The sequence below is a fragment of the Vanessa tameamea genome, chromosome 20 (genome assembly GCF_037043105.1).
Source record: "Vanessa tameamea isolate UH-Manoa-2023 chromosome 20, ilVanTame1 primary haplotype, whole genome shotgun sequence".
NCBI lineage: Eukaryota > Metazoa > Arthropoda > Insecta > Lepidoptera > Nymphalidae > Vanessa > Vanessa tameamea.
In genome coordinates, this window is record NC_087328.1 from 8089365 (window position 1) to 8113405 (window position 24041).

General features: G+C 30.4%; 3 protein-coding genes across 5 annotated transcripts in view; 2 read left to right on the forward strand and 1 right to left on the reverse strand.

Annotated features, from left to right (window-relative positions):
- Positions 1–24041, forward strand: part of Cv-c (crossveinless c) — a 517053-nt gene that overhangs the window by 297167 nt on the left and 195845 nt on the right. The gene's annotated exons all lie outside the window — the stretch shown is intronic.
- Positions 573–20860, forward strand: LOC113401588 (putative glutathione-specific gamma-glutamylcyclotransferase 2). Its single transcript, XM_026641561.2, has 3 exons — positions 573–1062; positions 3889–3924; positions 19496–20860. Exons 1-3 carry the CDS (start codon positions 877–879, stop codon positions 20024–20026), a joined length of 753 nt encoding a protein of 250 aa, XP_026497346.1. The 5' UTR covers positions 573–876; the 3' UTR covers positions 20027–20860.
- The window catches only part of LOC113401587 (fibroblast growth factor receptor homolog 1), a 73400-nt gene continuing 71528 nt past the window's right edge, over positions 22170–24041 (reverse strand). For all 3 annotated transcript variants that reach the window (XM_026641557.2, XM_026641555.2, XM_064218001.1), the window contains exon 15: positions 22170–23973. In XM_026641557.2, the coding sequence (XP_026497342.1) occupies positions 23769–23973 (205 nt within the window). In that variant the 3' untranslated portion in view covers positions 22170–23768. The remainder of the gene's footprint in view (positions 23974–24041) is intronic.

Below are 24041 nucleotides of genomic sequence, written 5' to 3' on the forward strand. Positions count from 1 at the left end.
AGAAATAAATTTCTATCGGTTGTAATCTAAGACGCTGGGAATTATTGTTTAAGCGCCTGCGAAAAATTTAATGCAGCTGCACTTATTGCGCCGTCGTGCAATTAGATGTACTTAGATTTAAGTTACATATTTTTTTGTCGTCATTCTGAATATAGCAGTTCACCACTGATACACTTATTATTTTTTCTATAGAAGTTTTCTCGTTAAATCCCGCACAATTATACTATGTTGTTGGTACTGTTACTGTTTTTTGGGTAGTGATTTGATAAACATTGTTGCAGTTTCCTTCTTTCGAATAAAAAATCAATGATAGCAGAAAGAGAAAAGGCAGTGTATAAAAAACAATTACAAGATATTTAAAATAATTATTTGTTCAAATTAGTAGGTTTTAAAGTCAGACTTATATAATAACTTATTATGTAACATGATCTAAAGCTAAAAATCCACCGGAGCTCTAAACAGTTAATACAAGTAAAATTTATTTTTTTAGTTATAAAAAATATGCTATGCATAAAAAGGAACGTCTTGTGACCGAATGCGGAAGTGGAAGTGACAGCTGAAATGAGCGGGCGAAAAAACGTCAGTTTACAATTGTACAGCGCAATGGAACGACTTATATCACATGACGCTTTGCATTTATAATGATAATTTATTTTTATATTCGCGTATTTCAAATACCCACAATGAGACACAAGTAGAATAATAAAGTGAATTAAAAACGTGTGTTAAATCTATATCCGTGGCATTCTTTATCCGCTTTCACTTACTCTACATTCGAAATTATCAAATTAGTGTTGATCTACAAGGTGATTTTCTGAGTAAGTCGCGGATTTCAAGATTTTTTTTCAAATAAAGAATACTGAAAAAAGTTTAAATATGAGTTTCGCAACGGAAGAAAATGGCGAGGAAGTGGTGCGACGAGAACCTTTCTGGGTTTTCGGCTACGGTTCCCTTTGCTGGAACCCTGGCTTTGAGTACCAGAAGTCGGTCACGGGATATGTAAAAGGATTTTCTAGGAGATTTTGGCAAGGGAATACCACGCATAGAGGAACCGAATCAAAGGTATATATTTTTGAAATGTTTAACATACTGTTTTTATTTAAATATTTCATACGTTAAATTGTCACAATTCTGGATTAAACTACAATTTAAAAAGATAAAATGCCTATTGCGATTAATGTTCATAATGTTAAGTATAACAGCCATTGCTTAAATTTTGATGCATCTTTCTGATGCAATATTTGTCATACCTTTCACCTTACGGGATTTCCGTTTCGTTGGCTCGTATTATTTTAAAAGTTTGATGTTATCAAAATTTAAAATATATTTGTGCTTGAATGTAAAACAAATGCTTTTTTTTATTTATAAGTTTTTCAACTAATTAATTATACTTAACAGACAATTTTAACAATTTATAGTACCTATTCCGTTACCATCAAGTAGTATTTAATATGATTTTAAATACAAGGAAAATTAGTACATTATTATAATTATCATAATAGTTTTAATTATAAAACAAAAGTAACAATAATTATCTGCATATAAAACAATCACATATTAGATTTAAAAAAACTTCCATATATCAAACTTTTTAAGGAATCACTATTGTTTAAAAACTGCCTAGCATTGAGGTGAAATTATTAAATTAGTAATGAGGTTGAATTACTTGGTTGATCGTATAGAAAATGTGCTACTTGTTAAGCGCTGGATTTTCATGAACAGTTACATCCCTTGGTCAATATAAAACAAATGAAGTCTTTTGATTTATTAAGTTAGTCTTTATTTTAGATGTTTTATTACAAAAACTTTTACCACAGCTCATAAATTAGGTATAAAACTAAATATTTTTCCTCTTTACTCTCCATTCATTTAAATCTTCACAAAATGACTAATAGCAATCTACTCAAACTTCACCAAATTTGATAAAGTGGTTTAGCTATGAAAAAACTGTCAGTTTCAGTTACATTTATAATGTTAGTAAAGATAACCAAATACCGACTTGAAGACATCTCTGTTAGATATTTTTCATACAGTTTTAACTTTGTGGGTCAACTTAACAACCCAAAGAAGGCAAAAGTAATAGGTATTAACACAAACATCTGTTATTAATTATTAAATAATAAATTGTACTGCAATCAGTAGGAAAACTATTTATTAGGTCAATACCTAATAAATAGTTTTAAACCAGATAGATATTACCCAGCATAAAAATTAAAAACTACCTTGATTAAAAAACCACATAGCCTGTCATGTTAAAGGTCTCAAAAATAGTGTTCAGTTTCGTGTATTTGTTAAGGCATTGAAAACTTGGTTGAGAGCAAGCTAGCAAGCATTGGGTGATGTTATTCAGAGATAGCCCTGTATGTCTCGAATATAATCAACTGGCTTCCTAAAAAGATTAGAAGATTGCCATATGTTTAAGATTTTATTCATAGTATTATACTTATTGATATCTTTGAAATTGGTGCAATAAAAACTAATTTAATAAATATCAATCACAATGTAGGGTTGTCTTAGCAAAATGGTATGGTATATCTAAATTGTATTCTGTCATATTGTTCCCTTTTGGAGCTTACATTATGGGTACCTTGCCATTACCATGGGTACATGCATTTTAGGGTAAAGATGCATATATGCATATATGCAATGATATTTATATATATATAATACAACACTATTATATATGCACTTTATATTTTATATTTGCATAAGATAAAAGTTATGGATTTGAATTATTTAATGGCATTGTATACTTATTTTAAAGTGTTCAAACATTAATAGCAGAAATCCTCTTTATTTAAATAAAATTAATGCACACAATCACTTCAATTTCAAGCAGCCTATTGGCTTATGTAATTCAACGCTGTGATTAAAGTTAGTTTTTACCGATTTCACAATTTCTATAAATTATTAATGTTTCAAAAGCACCTTTGATTATAATTTTTGTTTTGAGTACTGTTTTGATTGACTAATCTATTAATAGATTTTAGTTTGTGGTTTTTTTTTAATTTTATTAATGACTAACTTTTCTTAACAAAGACTTTGTTTTTGTGAGTTGGGTAATTAAAGAATATATATGAAGAAGAGAAATTGTGTCTTTACAAATGTATTCTATCGACAAAAACTTAGTGTAAGGGGATCTTACATAAAAGAACATTATTATCTCATAACAAAGCTATAAATAACCATAAGAAAATAGATGTGACTAGGAATATTTAATTTATATATTATTTATTAAGAAAGTAATTATAATGCTCCGTCCAATGTCCATGTCAATATAATTTCTCTAATTGGTCGCAATGGTCCATCACCAATATGGGTATACACTCTACACAGTCTACGAAGACCGTTGTATCGCTGCGTTCGTTCATTTACATATTACGTACAAGTTGTCGCCCGCGGCTTCGCTTGTTATTTGGGGATTGGTTGTCGGGTGTTAGGCATAAAAAGTATTACTAATTTCGTCAATTTCCGTTCAGCGGTTTGCCGTGAAAGATCAACAGACAGACAAACAGACAGTTACTGTCGCATTTATAATATTAGTATAGATTAACACCTCATAAGTATGTTTTACTAGATGTCTAGACAGGTTAACCATGTTTTTATATATTAGTATATAAAGGTGAACGTGTATTTTATATCAATTTAATAGACATATCATCCAAAGAACACATACACAACACTCAAATAAACATTTTTTAATCAGTACAAACAGTTTTTTTGCTTGTATTCAATATAAGTACTTTGGCAAATTCATACTAAATCGAAAAACAAAATTATACGTACGTACCTACATTGTTTCTGTGCTTAATGATAATATTTACACAAAAAATTACTTAAAAAATATTTACTAGCAAACATCGCTTTAATTACAATTATTTGTTTCAGCCTGGTCGTGTTGCCACTCTTATAGAAGATAAGGAGGTAATTATTATTAATTATATTCATAATCTGGTCACGGTCACACATACGGCTTATAAAGATGGCCTCTGAAATTTTGCGTTAGATATAGGAAATGTGATACACACACATATATTTTGGAGATGAAAAGAGCTTGATTTCCTATAATCCATTACGAATTGCTAGGTCTCGTAATTTCTTCCAGCACGTACATATATATATATATATAGTGCACAATAAATAAAAAAAAAAAAAATATATATATATATATATATATATATATATATATATTATACGACGATTCTTTAAATACCATGATAAGATTTTAAAGCAATAATAAAAACTTCAAAGGCTCAAAGTTCGTATGAAATTTTGATTCAAATTGAAATTACGTTTAACTTACGTTTCAAGGTCATTTGTAGCATATACTGTAATGATTTATTTTATGATAAAGATTTATCAAATAAATATATAGCCTATTCCAATGGAAGTAGAAAATCCCTTAGATTTACGTATTTCATGCGATTTGCTAATAACTCAGCTTTATTGTGCACTATTAAGAGTTTATGATGAATATATCGTTATTTATAATACAACACTATTGAATTTAACAAGTTATTTCCACTTTAATTTTACTTCCAAAATTCCGATAACAGTTTCGTCGACGTTAAAAACACCATTTTTCGCAAATCCATTGTGAATGTCATAGATATCGAGTCATTTGCTGTCAAATGTTGTTCATTTGGCTTTTTTCCTGTTATAGTTGGAATAGAGTATATGTAGGGATAGTCACTTGTATCCAGCGATCATTGCATTAAGTAAAGAGTAACTTTTGTACTACCCTCAGCTATATTCGTTAAACATCCCTACTCTTAACTTTGTCGACTGGGTTCAACTGACTTTATTATAAGTCAATTAATACATTTCTTTATAATAAATAGCATATTAAGTTTGACAATACCTATCTAAATCAATCAATTACTAGAATATTTGTATAAACCTAATTAACCACCTCTACTAAAATACAATTAATCTTAAAACAAATATAAAAGCTGGTTAGTTCAACAACCAACTAATGCTGAAACAATAAATATTTCCATTAAATACATAACACATAAAAATAGTTTCGAAATATGCGCCTGCGCATATCGTATATCCGAGACGTATTTATCAGCACGTGTTAGTTGACACATGTAGTTTATTATTATATGTATGTACGCAATAATGTCGGATCTAGTTATCCTTTATCCGTGACATGCGTGTCTTATGACAGTCCATTGTTATAAATTTTCATATTAAAATCAAATCCTTAACGACATTGGATATTAGTAAAATTGTCACGTATTTAATAAATTGTTTTGAAGTATGTCTTTGGACTTAATTACAATATCTTTATTATATATAACAATAACCATTCGCGATACAAGGAATCGAAAAATAAAAAAAAAAACTTTAATTCTCCATTTTGTCTTTTAAGACTTTTATTTTTGCTTCTAAAATTCAAATTCCTTGGCTGATTTTTTTTTTAAAGAAAATCTTGAAGCGGTTTCTTTTCTCAAATTGAAAATTATCAAATTAATTATAAAATCACCGCGATTAGAAATAATAAGTAAAGGTCTTATTAGAGATTTCGATTTCTAATTAGGCAATATCATTTGTAATAAATCATAATTCAATCATTGACGATATTTAAAGTGGTCCGTGGTGTAAGGCGAGTGCTTTTGTATTGCGTCTCAAAGGTTAAGCCTGTGTACTCTCCTATCACGAACCATTATCAATAATAAATTAAGTCATTTCTCTGAAGCATAAGTATCTCAAAACGGCAGATTAATATTGGAACGAAAACACAGAACTATAAACTAATAACATTAAATACAGTTGCTATAGTTTTGTTTGTAAACAATTATCTGGTACTTCTAGCGCCATTTATTGATTGTGCTATGTGCTAGAAACGATTTGCGGAAAATTCGTCGAAAACAATTCATCGAATCGCAATTTATCGAAGATTTGTAAAAAATCCGTCGTAAATACTGTTTTGAACTATAGCGGGCAATATTCTTAGAGACTTTCAACTATAACGGGAAATATTTATAGAAATGTTCAACTACAGCGGGAAATAGTCAGAGATTTTCAACTATTGCGGATAAATCTTCAACTGTAAAGCGGAATTTATTAATTTGTATTCTTTGTAAAACATTTATAAGTAAGGTAGTCGCTGCTTTTTGTGTAACAGAGAGTTCGGTTATCACTGCGGATTGAATACTCCGTAAATTTTCCTCAGTTAATGATTTGACATGCACGAATTCTGATTCGGTGAATTGTGTTTTCGACGAATTTTCCGCAGACGGCTAGAAACATTAACGCAAGTCAACAACTAACATTTCAACCAATCAAATTAATTACGTAGAAAGGCACGCAAGATACTAACCAATCGTACGAGTGATACAGAATCGTGAGTGGGAAAAACAAAGAAACATTACTTGAGATCAAATTACATGAAATTGTTTTTTGAAAACAATCTTGTTATTGTAGCTTTCTGGATCGTTGAACCGATGTAATACTGACAATAGTATAAATACAAGAATTAGCGTCAAACATTTACGATAACCTCTGGTAAGTTATGAATCGAAGAGGAAAAAATCAAAAATGCATTATTCGTATACGGTAAATATAAAATTTAACTGTCATCAAAATTGACACGGTTTATACGCGTGATTTTTTTCTATATTCTCAGCCTTTATTAACAACAATGTCCTCTTTATACTATTTGCGTTCTGCTTATCGGCCAACTGTAACCTAATTTCGTTTCCTTCATATAAAGCAATTTGAAATTAGCGTTTTAAATAAAATCACTAATTACGAACAATGTAATTGCTTAAAAATTAACGTACAAATAAACATTAAATGTGTATTTGATAAAGAAACATTTAGAATGTTTATGTTTTGCTGAGTGTGACATAGTTGCCAAGTGCGTAACATACAAAAACATATTGAAATGTTTTTTTATATGTAAGTAAATATTGTGTTGCTTGTGATAATGCGACGAGTAGCATTATCTTTGTTTATTATTAATTAGTCATAACGTAAATTATGTGTATTGTTCTCTGCTGGGAACACCGCTATGCCTTGTAATATTGGGTGTAGTATCTTCAGTTTCTAAATGGAACATATATTTGATATAAATACGAAATGTGTAAACTTCAGTAGCCGTTTATGTACGTTGCGATTTGTAATATTTAAATATATTACATTCTACAATATACACATATATAATACAATTGGAGTGTCTGTTTGTAATATTAAAATAACCGCTTTTCACTAAATGCATATGTATGTATACACGGTACATAACTTCTTTTTTAATTTTTGTATGTCTGTTTGGTCCGGCTAATCTCTAGAACGACGGGACCAATTTTGACGGAACTATCACTGGCAGATAACTGATGTAATAAGGATTAACTTAGGTTAGAACAATAACTTTTTTGGTTAAAATCAAACGTGCAACAAGTCGCGGGCACAGCTAGTAGTAAATAATTTTAATAAAATTCTTTAAGTGTAACGAACCGATGTTCGCGTCAGACGGGATGAAATCAATTGCATCCGCCGATTTGCAAATTGCCAATGGTGTGACAATGTCGTGTCAAGACACGTGATTCTATTACAGTTTTATTTGCATTTTGTATTTGTTGTTTATTACTCAAGATTTTGAACGCGTGTACGATACTTAATACATTGAAATAGCTTGAGTAGTAGTATGAATCAATATCTCATTCTGTAGACGCATAATCACTTATTTTCTAAATCGTTTAGTATTTTGAAGAATCCAGCTGTCATGATTGATACATCTTATTTTTTTGGAAGATGCTTTTAACACGCTATTAACACCTGTGTGATCCTGTTTTATCTGAATTCAAATATCTAATAGCGAATCCTGGTAACTATGAATAGATAGTTGGAAGTAAAAAAAGTGGATCAAACTGAGATAATGCTTCAGATAATAATTACATGAATATCCTAATTTAAATTCGAACATATTTTTACGTGTAGGCGTGTATGCGCATTAAATATCGCTCTACAAGACATGTCATGTACTGAAATTACTGTCGGTTCGAAAGATTGATTAGAGAAATGTTGCTAGTTTAGTTTTTACTATTAATGTTCTTTAATAACAATTGTAAGTGCTTTTGTACCTAACAAAAGTATCGGTATTCACCAAACCTTGTCCCATTTGTACATTGTCTTCGCGAAGTCAAAAGTTTTTAAAAAACTACCGTTAACTTTATAGACATGTTTGTATATGATAACGTTAGTTCGTTAGAATCGCCGATATATACGTCAGCGTTATCGTATCAAATCCGATCTTAAAATTTGACACATCGCTCTCGAAAAAGTCGCACTCCAATAAGTCTAGTGTAAAATCATTATTATTTTTATAGACCATAGTATTATCTCGATGATGTTATCAATCGCCTCGCGGATGTCCGATGTTAATATAACAGTAAATATTTTATTAACTGTGGATGAGAAGGATCTTGTTATTATATCAAACAATGGTATTAATGTTATATATTGAACTTGCTATTTACAATAACTCATTAAGGGTGAGGACAAAAGATAGTATATTCTTTGCTATTATACACTAAGTACAAGCTACACAAACAAGAGCATATAAAACATGAGATACAAGCTGTTAAAACCTTAAGATATAAAAGATGACTTTGGATGAACTTGAGAGTGGTTTCTGTATTGGCGGCAACACTTCTGGTTCATCGTCATAAACTATAACCTCTCTGCAAGCGGTCTTCTTCAGTCCAAATTCGATTTAACCGATGGACATCCTACGTTCCGCTTCCCCTTGGCCTTTTGGTTTTTCGATTTTTCTGGTTAATCGAATTTAATATTCAACTGTTCAACTAAAATATAATTTTAACACTTCAACTTATTGTAGATAACGTTGTAGTCACATCGATGCGCATTAGACCTTGTTTATTTATAATTAGCTGTGTAGTTCGGTTTCAATCGCGTTCAGTCTTAAAACATACCTCCTGTTTCATACAGTTTAAAGAACATGGTGTTTGACGTTTAGAATTACCGATCCGCTCCTAATAATCGTGAAGATATACAGCCCATAGTAAAAGTCCGTTGAGTTTCATTCGCCGGTATTTCTTAGGTCTGAAGTGTTTCTTTCCTTTTTTGACAATCAATAAGTATATAAAAAAGTAAACGAAACATCTTCGAGTATTAAATCATTTGACGAGTGAATTCATTCAGAGTAGCACTGCTAGTAACAAGTGCAGCAAACACGTGTTGATTTTCAACCTTATGTTTTAATTTTTTCTACAATAGCCTCTAATATGATAAAACTATAGGCAATTTATATGCATAACACCCTAGTTTTCGTGGTTGGTGCGAATTGACGGTGTAAGGAATGGTTAATATTTCTCACAGCGCCATTGTCTATGCGGTGTTGCCACTTACCATCAGGTGTCAAATTCGCCGGTCGCCAACCTATATCTTGTCATAATCATATTTTATTTTTATTTGGGAAACAAATAGAACAAGGTAAAATAAATTTAATAGGAATATCTTATATAGGAATAGTTGTATCTTCTCTAACAGAAGATTCTAAAATTGTCAAATGTTTTTGTGTGACAGGTTCAATTGTCTAAATGACAATGAAAAAGTTATATCAAAGATAGAATATATCTCAACAGACCTAATCTAGTAACGGTAATAATTTTTGTCAGAATTGCTGTCCGCCATCGACAAATATTTCTTTTCAACTAATCCTATTTATAGTCACACGTGAATCCTTGGAATTGAGCATAGAAATGATTGTGAGGGGATTGCTTACGATTTAAAAAACGTGATTATTCGGCAAGATTTCTGTGTGTTATGCACCTTATAATATATATATTTTCATTTTGGTTTTTATATTAAACACTTAATGTAGACTAGTATTATAAATCTGAAGAATTACTTTAAACGTATTGATCGGAAGATCTATTCGTACGATTTCTAAAAATCGTAAGATCACACCGCACACTACGGTCAGCGGAACATCGTGTTAATTATATAAAATATTATTTCTGAACCAGTACCTATACATATCAATCAGTAACGGTAATTAAGTCTTTCGATTAACATAAACACATCACTAAAACAAAAGAGCATTGAAGACGAAAATTATGCCGAAAACGAAAATGATCCTGGTATGATTTTGTTCAAGTAATATAAATTTTAATTCGTAATCCATGAATCAGCCTGTACAACGCTCATATGATACGTAATACTAATTTGTTTTGTCGTTGGCAGCCCATTGACAATGTCACGGTTTTACTACGTTTTGTACTATCAATGACGGATCAAGTACATCAAATTCTCACGTGTTCACAAGGAATTATTTTAAAAAACTACGAAATAAGATCCCAAAATGCTGATTTTTTAACGTAGTCGTAAAATATTATCACTATAAATATTTAAATAGTCTTCGCACTAAAATATAAATTTAAAAAGCTTTGTTGAATAAATTATTAACTACTATTCAAGGTTTAATACAAATATTTTAACCGTAGGACCACAAAAGCGAGTTGGCATGAAAAATATCTATTTACAAAAATAGATATTTTTCATCCCAATGGGCAGTCTTCCATATATACATTCGTTCCATTCACTAAATTTGCTATTTATAACTTCGTCTTAAACTAGGTAGGTATATTGGCATAATATGTTAATCAGTTTGTATTAAAGAGGAGGTCGCGAAGAGAATTTTCTTTATGGCATGGCAAATTTTGTCGCAATGTTAAATATGAATTGTATTGAAAATAAAGAGTATCAGACGTTTCACTTTTAATACGTTACGAGTACTGAGTTATTCACAGTATTTTATTAAATATATAATATAAAAAATAACAATAAAATACTAGACTTCAATTATTTCTCCAAATTTCAATGGAACATCACAATTTTTTATTTCAAGTCGACCTATAAATGACGAAGTTCTCAGGAAAGAATAGGTTGCTATTATTATTCATGTTAATTTGATTAACAAAACGCTGTTACCCATCGGTTGTTTTTAAATCTTTGATATGAACTATATGATCATTTGGCACACCTAAAAGTTGTAAAGTATTTAAAAAAAGAACTGGCATATAAAATGTTTTGATCGTTAACAAATCTTCGTAGGACTACTTCCGTTGACTTATTGCTTATTAATAATTTAAACAAAACAAATATGCAAAATTTACTACGTACGTTTTAACGTGTTTAACTTGCAGGAATACATCGTTAGGTTAGGTTAGTTTACACACGTGACATGAAATGCTACCACGTGTCTAAAACGGTACCACATCTTTGAACTGTTTGTTATTGACATCTTTTTAAACGTCAATATTCTATAGCATATTTATTAGCATTAAATCTGTACCTGTCAGTATTCTTGTTTATCTTAATTGATTTATTGTTGACTGTTACAACGTATACGAAATAATGGAAAATCGCTATAGGCCGCGTCCTATTGTAAAAATCAGACATATACCCCGTGGGCTTTTGTTGACCCAGCTCCTAACAGAAGTTTGATATTTGATTATTTTGGGTAAATAGAAATATTAGTTATTCCTCAAAAATATCCATTATGATATTATTATTTATATTTTTATGGTAATGAAACAAAAAAAAAATTTAATAAGATATAAAAAATACAAACTATATAACCAAACGTTAGAGCGATTCAGAATAATTGATCAAGCTATTTTTAATAAATACGTAATATACACCTTGACATACTTCTTTTCCTACTTTTCTACCCTCAAAATACCTCCAATATTTTAGCTCCCAAGTTTGGTGGTCGCATTGGTGTGTTGCGATCAGCAACCATCAGTTGGCCCATTTGCCCAGTGGCTACAATTTATATATTAAAACTCACTTTCAAACCACTAAAATAAAATAATGCCAAGTTATCCTCGTATTGGGCTTTGTTACGCATTACTTTATATAAGTATAAATGTTTTAAATATTACGTCGCCATGTTAATTTATATCCCGTTTACATCACACACAGTCTTAAAATTAAATGTTTACAGGAAGCACACATCCATGACTGTTACTTTAATGGAAGGCCCATGGTAGTCATTTAATTACGTTTTACTTGCACGTTAAATTTACCAGACTTATCATTCGACGAACGTGTTCATGTTTGTATGTATATGACTAGTGTTAAGAGCAATTGATATCCTATTGTGAAGTTTATAATTTTAGCTTTTACAGTTATGGATATGTTTTTAATATCTAGGTTTTTGGTTCGCCATGCTTCTAACTTTCCTCGCTGACGACGGGTGTTTTTTACCATTTAAAACTTTGGTAGATCATATGATTTAACATACATATTTTTGAAAGAAGTGGTGACAATCATTGTTAATAAATCATATACAAGAAGGTAAGATAAACTAATTAAACCTAGTTTCCAACATCGCATCTAGTATTTTTTTATTGCTAAACAGGATAGGATTTGATTTCATTCAACACCTTCCAACGAACAAAGTCTTCAAATTTATATTTTATAATTATAGATAATTTCAGTTTTCATAGATTTTTAGTGTTCGTGTTTTTAAGGTTATGTATTTTTCTATCATATTTCTTACTTCTGTTAATTTCCAAGTTAATATAACAACAATTGTATAATATATTTACTCTCTCCTCTATTTATATATTTACTCTACTCTATTTATATAATTATCGAGTAGCTTCGTGGAGGCCCGCCTGGGTCTACCTTATACATTCTGCCGTAAGTCTGAGTCATGTAAATCACCAACACAATAACGACTTATTTTTGCTCACCCTTCTGATCATGACCTATATAGAGGGAGTGTGCAATAAATAGCAGTGACACGTAATTACTGCTTACATCAAACTTATCATAAAATAAATTCCCAAAAGCTATATAATAAATAATTATAAAGCGATTCCAAATATCATAGATTATTTTTCCCCATATGAGTATATGTGAGTACATTACCAGAAATAGCACCTATTCCTTTAATAATCTTAGTGAGGTCATATAAATAAATACATATATGTAAAACGACCTCCGTGGTCGAGTAGTGTGTACACCGGTTTTCATGGGTACGCCACTCCGAGCTTTTAACTACTTATATTGGGATCAGAGTAATGTATGTCATGTTGTCAAATATTTACTTATTTACAATTCATAGGTACCGATATTAATAAGTGTGTTATTTTTTTTTTTAACTCTTGCCAAAAACTATTGCCAAAACTTCCAAATTTGACCTTTAAAAATAATAATATTACAAAATTAATTTTAATAATTTACATAATTTACATCTCTTGATAAGAGAACTTATTAAAAATCCAAAATAAGAATATATAATAATAAACGATGTACAAGACAAAATGAATAAATAAATAATTACACAAGACATGACACAACCTTAAATAAAATTAACATAAGACCTTCCGTGTTAAGGTGCGGGTAACTCTTAGTTAAACAGACAAATTAAGAACTCTATAGCTCACATTAATATGATAATTAGATCTATATCAAATAATAATACCAATAATTACATATCGTATTAATAGAGGGTACAGAGAAAATGCCTCATCTCTTGCTTTGTCAGAAGAGACAGAAAGCCGGAAGTTGTATCCTTCCTTGTATTCATTTTATGAGTATCACAAATTCAATAATATTTTCCCGATTAATATTAGAGAATATGTATTGAGAAGCAACAGTCAATATTTTTATTAATTTCTTAGTAACTATGGATCCTACGTTAGAGATTGCACGAATTTCGCTCTTTTGAAGAACAATAAAATTAATGTATGGATGGCGACTGTATATACCCAAAATATGCTTTAAGACATCATACTTTGAAAATTACACAAATATACGAAGCGAGCCGTATCAGCGTCAATAGATAGTCTTATTATTTTAACAGTAATTAATGCTGGATATCTGAGTCTACTCACTTCGTTTATACGTATACGAGGCCCATTGCAACTAACCACGAACAGTAATGTCAAGTAATTATTGATTCCACTGGATCTATAGTATTTCCTATTGATAAGTTTCACATCGGCTTTAACATTTACACTTGGTGTGCTAAATTTTAAAACTTTTCCATTGTTAGCGATAGCTTTGTATAAAACCATACAAAGTCATAGTTTACCTGTCCTTTTCTCAAAAACGAATGAGGTGTAATTAGCAAACAGTACTATGTCATGTTTGTCTGTATAAGATAGACCAAGTCATTGACCTATACGAGGAATAAAAAAGGTCCAAATTGATGAAGGTCATAAGCCATAACCAAGGTATCTAGAAAAGATATCTGCGAAAGACATCGACCAGACACAATAAAGGCTACAATTAAAATTCTGATAACGGAATTATTCAATATTATCATTATTATATTCAATTTTTATCATTTTCGTGTCCGTAATGTTTGTTGACGTATTTTTATTAACATGGGATTATGTAATGAATGAAGTAATATGGAAACATGATATGTTACTAATCAAAATATTATTATCAGCAATGTGTCTTAACGTGTCATCAGTTTTTATATAAATGGGTTTTAAGTGTTTTTTAAATGATAAAATTATAAATTTTGGCTTGTCAGTAACCACTAAAAATCTCATTATTTTAAGTTATTATCATGTCACTTTAGTCTTCCGGTTCATCAAAGATATTCAGTATTTTTTTATCGTAGATGTTGTTTTATGATATATTGTATACATAAATCCCTAATTTTGACATCTGACCATAATATTCCTAGGATTCCAACCTTGAACTCGCCAATAACTAGTATCGATAGATATATTATCGTCAGTAAAGCGGATTTTGAATGTAGGTGATTTCACATGCCCGTGCCTCGGAAAGAACTGTAAGTCCTATGCGTCTCCCTCAGGTCGTGTTGGATTGCTGGCTCTCATAATAAGAAATAGAAAAGTGCACCAACGATAGATAGTCCAATGAATATTATCTGGGCCAGCACCCTTCATTTTTTATGTATTCACAGAATTTGAGTTTGTAACAAAACAAAGTACTTCGCATAAATGAAATACCCACCCACCTCGTCTCTGCCGACCATTGTTCGCTTCATTTGCCATTATTATTAGTATAGTTGACAATTTTATGGTAATTTGTCGTTTATATAACTTACACATTTTTTTAACGGCTCGTTTTTTTTAAATCGTCTTAGAAGATAATTGAACGGCGACATAAAAGAATCACACCCATTTTCAGTTCGGAAAAGAAAACCAACCTAGTTGTGAAGAGAACTAATGAGAGAAACTAAGCGGTAAAATTGTATAATCGCTTACAATTTTAAAGATTGAAAGAAACAGTCATAAACTATCATTAACTTTTTTAAAAATACATAAAAGTAATATTACAAGTTTTATTACCCGAGATTAGTGCAGTCAAACATATAACCCATCCAGTTTAATAAATAGAAGAAACGATTTCGATGATTACGAAATATAAAACCGATAATTAAAATTACCCATGTCCATAGACAGTTATAATCATCACTGACCCAAATTAAACCTTTGCTCCATAAGTGCAACAAACAAGAGAAATGATGTTGTCATCGACAACATTATTTCTCTCATACAATCTTACCAAGACATCATGCATACCGCACGTTGATACGTTATTTATAAACAATAATAATGTAATATGATTTGATATATGTTCATTTACAGTACTTGTTCCCATGGTTCCATGTCTGTTTAATTTTCCTGTCATATTTTTTCCTATCTGCGAAGATTTGTTGCACGTGGTTTTAGTATGTCTTTTCTTTAATTTGGATTTACGTTATTTCAATGTGTCCACGGGCTATTTTTTTTTTTTGGATTATCGATTTAGTAATTATAATTTGTGAATATTATAATTACTAAATCGTAAAATACTTAATTATAATAGGACAAATTTTCAATGAACTTAAATCGGAATGTTTTGTACCAGTTTTGTTTCTCTCTTGTTGTTGTCTTTGTGGAATTATGGTTAAAGCTAATCTGGTCTTGGCGATGGTATTTACAGTATGTGCATATGTCGGTCATCTCTATTATGGATAAATGCCTGTCTGATATACATAAAGTAGATACAAATATTTTATATACAATATATAATAAATACAATTATGTACGGAAACCACACAGGCGGACTCGCACAAAAGAAAATTTGTAACCCTATATACCATGCTAGGAAGATCAGGGTATTTTGAATACGATTTGAAATTTCTAATGTAATAAGAATGTATTTAATACTTCATCTCATAACCGGGTTATCAAGGTCTTTGGCCTAGAAAGGTCCATTCAGTTGATAATAACGTAGTCGATTCTTATCTGTGCCATCACTTTGATTTCAAAAATAACGATGTCACATCTCAGTGTCTTATTTTTAGCCAAACATAACAAAGGGAGTGAGATTACGCGTTATTTTCGCCGATTGAACCAATTTTGAAGATACCTTCGGTTCATTTTTTAGATTAATCTCATTTAAAAAAACAGGGCCACTCATTTGTAGCATAAATGGTGAAAAGTTAGGGATTCGTCACGCATCACGTTTGAAAATCCTTCCTATATTTAGTATATTTTTATAACAAGTAGGTATTTATCGTTTTTGTAAATGCACTTGACATAATTGTCTTTGAGATATAGTTATACCCATTATTTAATCAAAATCATCCTTAACAATAACTAGTGGAATCAATATTTTCATGAATCTTGAAACCATTTACATAATACTTACATTAGACGTAAAAGTAGTTAGACGTTAAAGCGTAATAAAATCGATCTCGAAACCCTGTTTTGCCAGATGTTAATATCACCACATTAAATAGTATTCAACCGAATAATACAAAATGTCAGCTATGGCTAAATACTAAAATTTAAGTTGTTCTGTTGTCTAAAAATAACGTTAAAATCAAATTTAAAAAAAATGCCAAGCGTTCTTACTTACTTACTTCTATAGTTATTTTGTTACTTGAATTTATATGTATACTAGTTTTCACCTATGTAGATGATACGCTCTTAATTTTTATCGTTAGTTTTAGGTATAAAAGTGTTGCCTATGGGGTTCAAGTTTCCTTCATACCTAATTTCATCACATTCGGTTCTGTAGATGAACCGTAAAATTGTAACAGACAGTTGCTTTCGCATTTATAATATTGGGTGATTTTTTAAGCGTAGTTTTTTTAAAAATCGAATGAGACACCTACATTTGCATCATATATTTAATTTTTTTATTGGAATCAACAAATTGGCAACAGTAACATGTAATACCCGCAAATACACGTCTGAAAAAAGTTTGTTAAGCCAACGCTTATTCCAAATCGCGAATTCGTGGACGTAAATTTTATCCAACACATAATTTCATCACGACGTTTTCCGTCGCGAACATTGTACGGTTATAACACATTAAAAATTTAAATTTAAAAACACCGGCTTTATCGACATATTTATGTCTATTTACACGAATATCGGATTTTCGTGGATTCTACTATATTCAAGTCTCGGGTATATGACGCGAGACATTGACATTGACGTAAGCGGGACATAATAGCGTTAATATAAACCAGTTAGCTAAATGACGGTTTTAGTTTGTTCTACTGTTCAAAGAGACGTAACTTTATAATCCTATTATAAGAAAAAAGCAACTGCTCACAATTTCGCCGACGCATTGTATTGATTTTTTAAGCAACCCTGATCCTGATTGATTTAAAAATAAAACTTTAAGATGATGTAGATCTTACGACTTGAGAGCCTTAAGAAAAAAGCCTGCCTATTCCTTAAAGGCCGACACACCTGCAAGCCCCCGGTTTTGCAGATGTCCATGCGCGATAGAAGTCACTCTCTATCAGGCGAGCCATTAGCTCATTTGCCACCTATTCCATATAATAAAAAATACCTAGTTCCATAAGTCAAAGAATCATTATTGGACATTAGTAACCGGTCATTTTTGAGTTACGAGTGAGAAGTCAAATCCATTCCAAACGTTCGAAACTTTCGAAGCATATTTCATGAGTACACTTTTGGATTATCTCTTCTAGACAATCCTATGATTAGTAAGCAAAACGAGTCGTATATTGTGCGCCGCGTTCACATACGTTTATATATATGTAACTTGTACCCAACCTTATTAAAATCAATTTTGCCTCGATATGAGCTAAATGTAAATAATAATAAATAATCAGTTCATTATCAAAGCTAAATGGGCGCTATTATTGATCTGCAGTTTATTTTATTTTTCCAATTGATACTGATGTACGGTATAATATTAACCTGGCATTATTATCATTTATGTTATGACTTTAATGTCGTAATTATACGTGAACATTAAGAACATATGAATGAGGAGTAAAGATAAAGTGTCAAATCTGTGCACTAAAGTGTCCACTAAGTTTTCGTGAGATCATTTTTTGTTTATAATTAATTTACATGGCGGAGAATGAAAATATTGAGGAAATCTGTATAAGTCTAATGAAACGTTGACACATGTTTTGCCGTGGTGGAATAAAAAATGCCAAAACATCTAAAGAAAAATAATCTTCTGCCAATACTGACAGTGGAACATTTACAGTCTCATACTTTAACTGGTTAAAGTGAAATCAAGTTTTTCGCGACGTTTTCACTTTAGATTCATTACTAAATCTTGAAAATTATTTACCGTAAATAATTATCACTGACGTACAAAATGTTTGTCAGTCACTAATTGACCGCTAAAGTCTTACTTAAATTGGTTAATTCGTTTCGTCAGTAACTTCATTTCTCAATACCGCAACTATAAGTACTTTCGAAATTTATAAATTTATGGGGCAATGAATAATTTTCTTCTGAGAATACTTTGATTACGTGCATTATGTAACTACTGAAATAGTTTTAATTGGATATATGTGAACGTGTCTATTCAACGCTTGGTAATATTATGGTTGAATAAGCTCCAAAGCTTCTCCAGAGGAGACATGGGACACGTTTACCTTGTGCTTCAATTTGTTTTACTTTGACTAAATTTCGTAATATTATTAGTTCCTACAAATTAAAATCTTTAAAAGAAATATAATATCTTAATATATTCTTATGTTTTTAAACAAAGTAAACATCAATTATATAATTCACAAATTCAATGAATATTCATAGATGAAACCGAGTTATAATTCAACAAGTTAATAATAGGTGTCATAAACAGCATTGAATTTAATTATCTTAGCAAATCAAGAGATTATTATAGTGCTATAAAAATGTTTTGGAACATATAGATGGCACACGCTAAAAAAAGTGAACCAAATTAAATATTACTATTCCAAACCTAGCTTTCAGTGTCTTTACATGTAGGCATTTTATTTGCGTGGACAATTAATGTCGTGCTCGGCGGTAAAGGAAATCTGTATGTCGGTTTTAATCGATATAATTCTACCACATGTACATCCAAAATCCTTGAAATAGCGTGGTGGACGCTCCAAGCTTCGAATCTAGAAAGGAGGCTTTGCCCAACACAGTGTCATTTACTAGCTGTGAATGTTTTTTTTAACATTCTCATGAAATTATATTAATAACTTATATCAATTTTCTCTTCATTACAGGGAGTGACATGGGGCAAAGCTTTTCTTATAGCAGCAGAAGATAATGCAGCGCTCCCTTATCTCTCAACAAGAGAATGCCAACTCGGAGGATATCGGATTTACACGGTGAATTTCCACCCCAAACCTTCATTTTTCACGCCTTCCAGTAGCCATAGCCAAAACTGCACTGATAAAAAAGACGCTCTCCTATACATCGCCGTACCAGAAAACAGGCACTGGCTCGGAGCCGCTCCTCTACCTGATATAGCAAAACAAATACTCGAATGCCAAGGTTCTTCAGGATCGAACGTAGAATATCTTTTGAGGTTAGCTGATTTCATGCGAGAAGAAATACCAGAGGCCTTAGATGAACATTTGTTTTCGTTAGAGCGATTGGTAAAGAAGTTTGCAGCTGATATGAGGATATGCTTGAGAACTCTAATGGGTGAAGCTGAGAAAGCAGAGGAGAACAAACCTGAACCTCAAGCGGTTCCGAGCTTCCAATTCGCATCCAGGATTCCAGATAAGAAATTACGTTGCGTCAACATGTGATTTGCTAATTGCCTTGAAGGCGTGAAAATATTTGGAGCCTATTGGAATGAGATAAGTCAAAGGTACGATCTAACTATGACTTAGTAAACATCAATCTGCAGATACATTTAATCCTAATTTTAGTTTTAGTTAAATGAAATTTTGAGAAGCTTTAAAATGCCAAAAATAGTCATATTATGACTATATTTGCTACATTATTGTTAATCGACTATATTGAATATGATGTCATTGTGATTGTGATAGGTTTATTTCGATTAAATGACGATGATATCGTCTTTAAAATATTAACAATACAGTGAATATTGATTTAATTGATTTCAAAATAATCGGACATGTTATGACTTGATACAGACAGTTTGATGACCAGTTTGAAAACATTAGAACGGATGCGTTCGATTTAATTTCTGGATAATTTTTAATAAAGATCTTTTTCGTTGGATATAATATTCTGTGACCTGCTATTTTTTTTTATTCAAATATCTATTCTGTTTGCTTGAAAGTGTCAGTAAAATTATTGAGTGATTTTAAAACGTAATTTAATTTTAGACCAAAAATGAACTTTAAGTATTATGTTATGAATCTTTTCAGTCTAATAAATAATAGATGTTTGTTATGTAATGTAATTTTAATATTTTTTGTTTGTTATTATTTTTATTTATTCTCTGTGCTAAAATTGTTTTAATATGACTTTATAACAATTGTATCAAATCTGTAATATATAATTAGATATAAAATGATTAGTATAGCTTTTATAAGAATTTTGTATATCTGTCTATGTAAGATTCAGCCATGTATAATATTGACAAAAACATAAAATCAATAACAAATTAATAACTTCGTTTCATTTTATTAAATCGCCACAAGTAAAATAAAACCGTTTTTTCTTACTTCTCTTCTTACTCGTTATCTGGAAATAAAATCAGTCCCAATATCAAAGTTATTGTACTTATGATTTTAGTAACATAACATCTTAATAATATGTGGGGGTAATAGATATAAACATATAATAACATAATCAGCCTGTAAATTTCCCACTGCTGGGCTAAGGCCTCCTCTCCCGTTGAGGAGAAGGTATGGAGCATATTCCACCACGCTGCTCCAATGCAGGTTGGTGGAATACACATGTGGCAGAATTTCGTTGAAATTAGACACATGCAGGTTTCCTCACGATGTTTTCCTTCACCGCCGAGCACGAGATGAATTATAAACACAAATTAAGCACATGAAAACTCAGTGGTGCCTGCCTGGGTTTGAACCCGAAATCATCGGTTAAGATGCACGCGTTCTAACCACTGGGCTCGGCTCTATTATCTATCTCGGGGGTATTAGCATAAACGTAAATTGAATTCTTCGAATCTACGTACATATGTCGATTTTTTACATTAAGCATAATATTTATTCTAATATAAAAGTGATTCACGCCATCTGCCGAAAAATTACGAAAACAAAGGTTATTAGTTCTTCAAACTATAAAGAGATGTCGCTTTAACAAATTGATCTCGAAGTCATCAATAGATGATAATAAAACAGGGCAAGGGGATTCGTTTATTCTGTCCAGATTTTTCCATAAAATATTCAAAATTAAAATTGTTTAAAATATGATTTTAAAATAAATAATTAATAACTTCGGTTATTTAATTTACTACTTAGATAAGTACACGTCCTACATACATAATTATATCAGTGAATTTGTCGCATACACGAAAATGTTTTTATTGTAATTTGTATTGTTGAATATAATATGAATGCGAAACTTTTTTTTATTCTTATTAAAGTAAGTAAAGCTAATAATAATAGACCAAACGTATAAGATGGTAGAAAATTTCTCCATTATTTTTTTAATTTAAGGCAAGCTCACAATAGAAAAAGAAAACAATATTCTGCCTCAAAATATTGATATTAAAAAACACAATTATTTAGTTAATCTACTCATTCACGATTAAACATTTAATTCAAGCCAACGTGAAATCAATTTAGCAATTGAAATACTCAGCCGCCCGAAACTAACTCACCGTTAAGACTCAACTTATCTGGCAGCCTTTACAAGAACATAAAAAATAATCATGTTACTCTGTAAAAAATATAAATAAAGAAAGTACATACTTCAAATAAAAGAACAAATAAATTATTAATGAAAACGATATTATAGTTGCACTAATATATTTTATTCTCATCTCATACAACATCAATACATAATACATTCAGATAGATATAATCAAATATACAAACATTGCGAAACATCGAATAAGCATGACATTTGCTTTAATACTAAAAAAAGTGTATTTACAATCAATCATTGTGTTTCATTGATATTCTTTATTCAAATTATTTAGTCAATGGTTCACATTCATAATTTTTATTCTTATATTTATGTACATTTTGGCTGAAAATGTTATGCCAAAAAGCAAATATTATATTTAAATAAATTTCATGCACTGTAAAGTAGGAACATTTCAAATTATTCGTTGATGACACGTGACATTACAAGCTGCAATTACAAAATAATATTTACATTTATTCATTAAATTGTTTATTTCATTACTTAAATTTCTAATTAAGTACAATTGAAAAATATCAATGGTAAAATTTAATCTAACTAAGAAAGATAACTTTATCCGAAAATTAGGGACTAGACTTTTGATAATAGTTTTATAAATTGAATTAAATAATGCTTTTTTTTCAGTATACCAAATTTACTTTAATTTATAAAAACTGAACTACTCGTAAATACAAGACAAAAATATCAGTCAGTTCGTTTAATTAACAATATAAATGTTTGAAATAAAATATTAATCAATAATACTTTCATATAATACATCGATTCATAAACAAACTTTGGTACTAAAATATTATTATAGCTATACAATATCTTGTCTGAGAAAGCTTATAAAAAAATATATTTACAAAATATTACGCGATACTCTGTGATGCATTTTTGGTACTTAAAGAAAAGAAATAAATAAAAAAAATAATACGAAAAATATAGAGTAAAACAGAATTTCTACCAACTTAATACAAAAACTTAAAAAAACAACAAAAAGTAGAACTAAATTAATAAAATATTATAGAAGCATGTCCATATTTAAATATTCCTTATAATAAATAACTAAAATTGCATTTGACAGTCGACAATAATAAATACAATAATAAATTTTCTAAACGATTTCATCATAGTCTATCCTAAGTTTAAAAGTAAAAACCATAGATATAATAATTCCAAGTTTTTTCTAAGCCTACTAAACTAAGGTGGGAAATATTGAAATTCCTAAATTCTCTTTAGATAACTAAAATGTCACTAATCTCATCGATAATGAGTATCTTCATTTTCAATACTGTCAAAGTTGTCATCTCCTGTCATGTCATCCACTTGACACTGTCAATTCAATATGACGGAACACTATTGAACACGGAAATAGTCCATAGACATTCAATATTGAATATTTAAAAATATGATATCAAGATTTTGAACGCCGTTTTCGCAAATCGTTTAAGTCCTTTCAACAATTCTAAACTATAACTGCTCATAAAATAATATATTCGAATTGCCATTTCAAATCCATCGATTAATCAATTCCGTACGTACATACGTAGTTCATCATTAGGCAGGTAATATTGATGATATTATCATTTCATCAAATTCGACAATCCAATATATTTTAAAAAAATCAAAAGATTTTCTCATATTAAATCACATCACATATCTTCCAATAACGGAATCTTCTTCAAAATGTCATTTTTAATTTTATTTGATGAATGGAAATTCACTATCACTTTCATCACCAGAGCCGTCGTAGCTAGATGGTGGTGTGTCGAGCTGTGGTAGACCCAAGTCCAGATATTCCTGGTTGGCGGTTACCGTTAATATTTTGTCCAAATCCTCGACCAATTCGGTGAACGATGGTCGGTCGCCAGGAGAGAAAGACCAGCACTCTCGCATTAACATGTATCTGAAAAACAAATCCCACATGAGACACGAATTAAGATAAGCATTTACTTTGAACACTAACTGATAAAG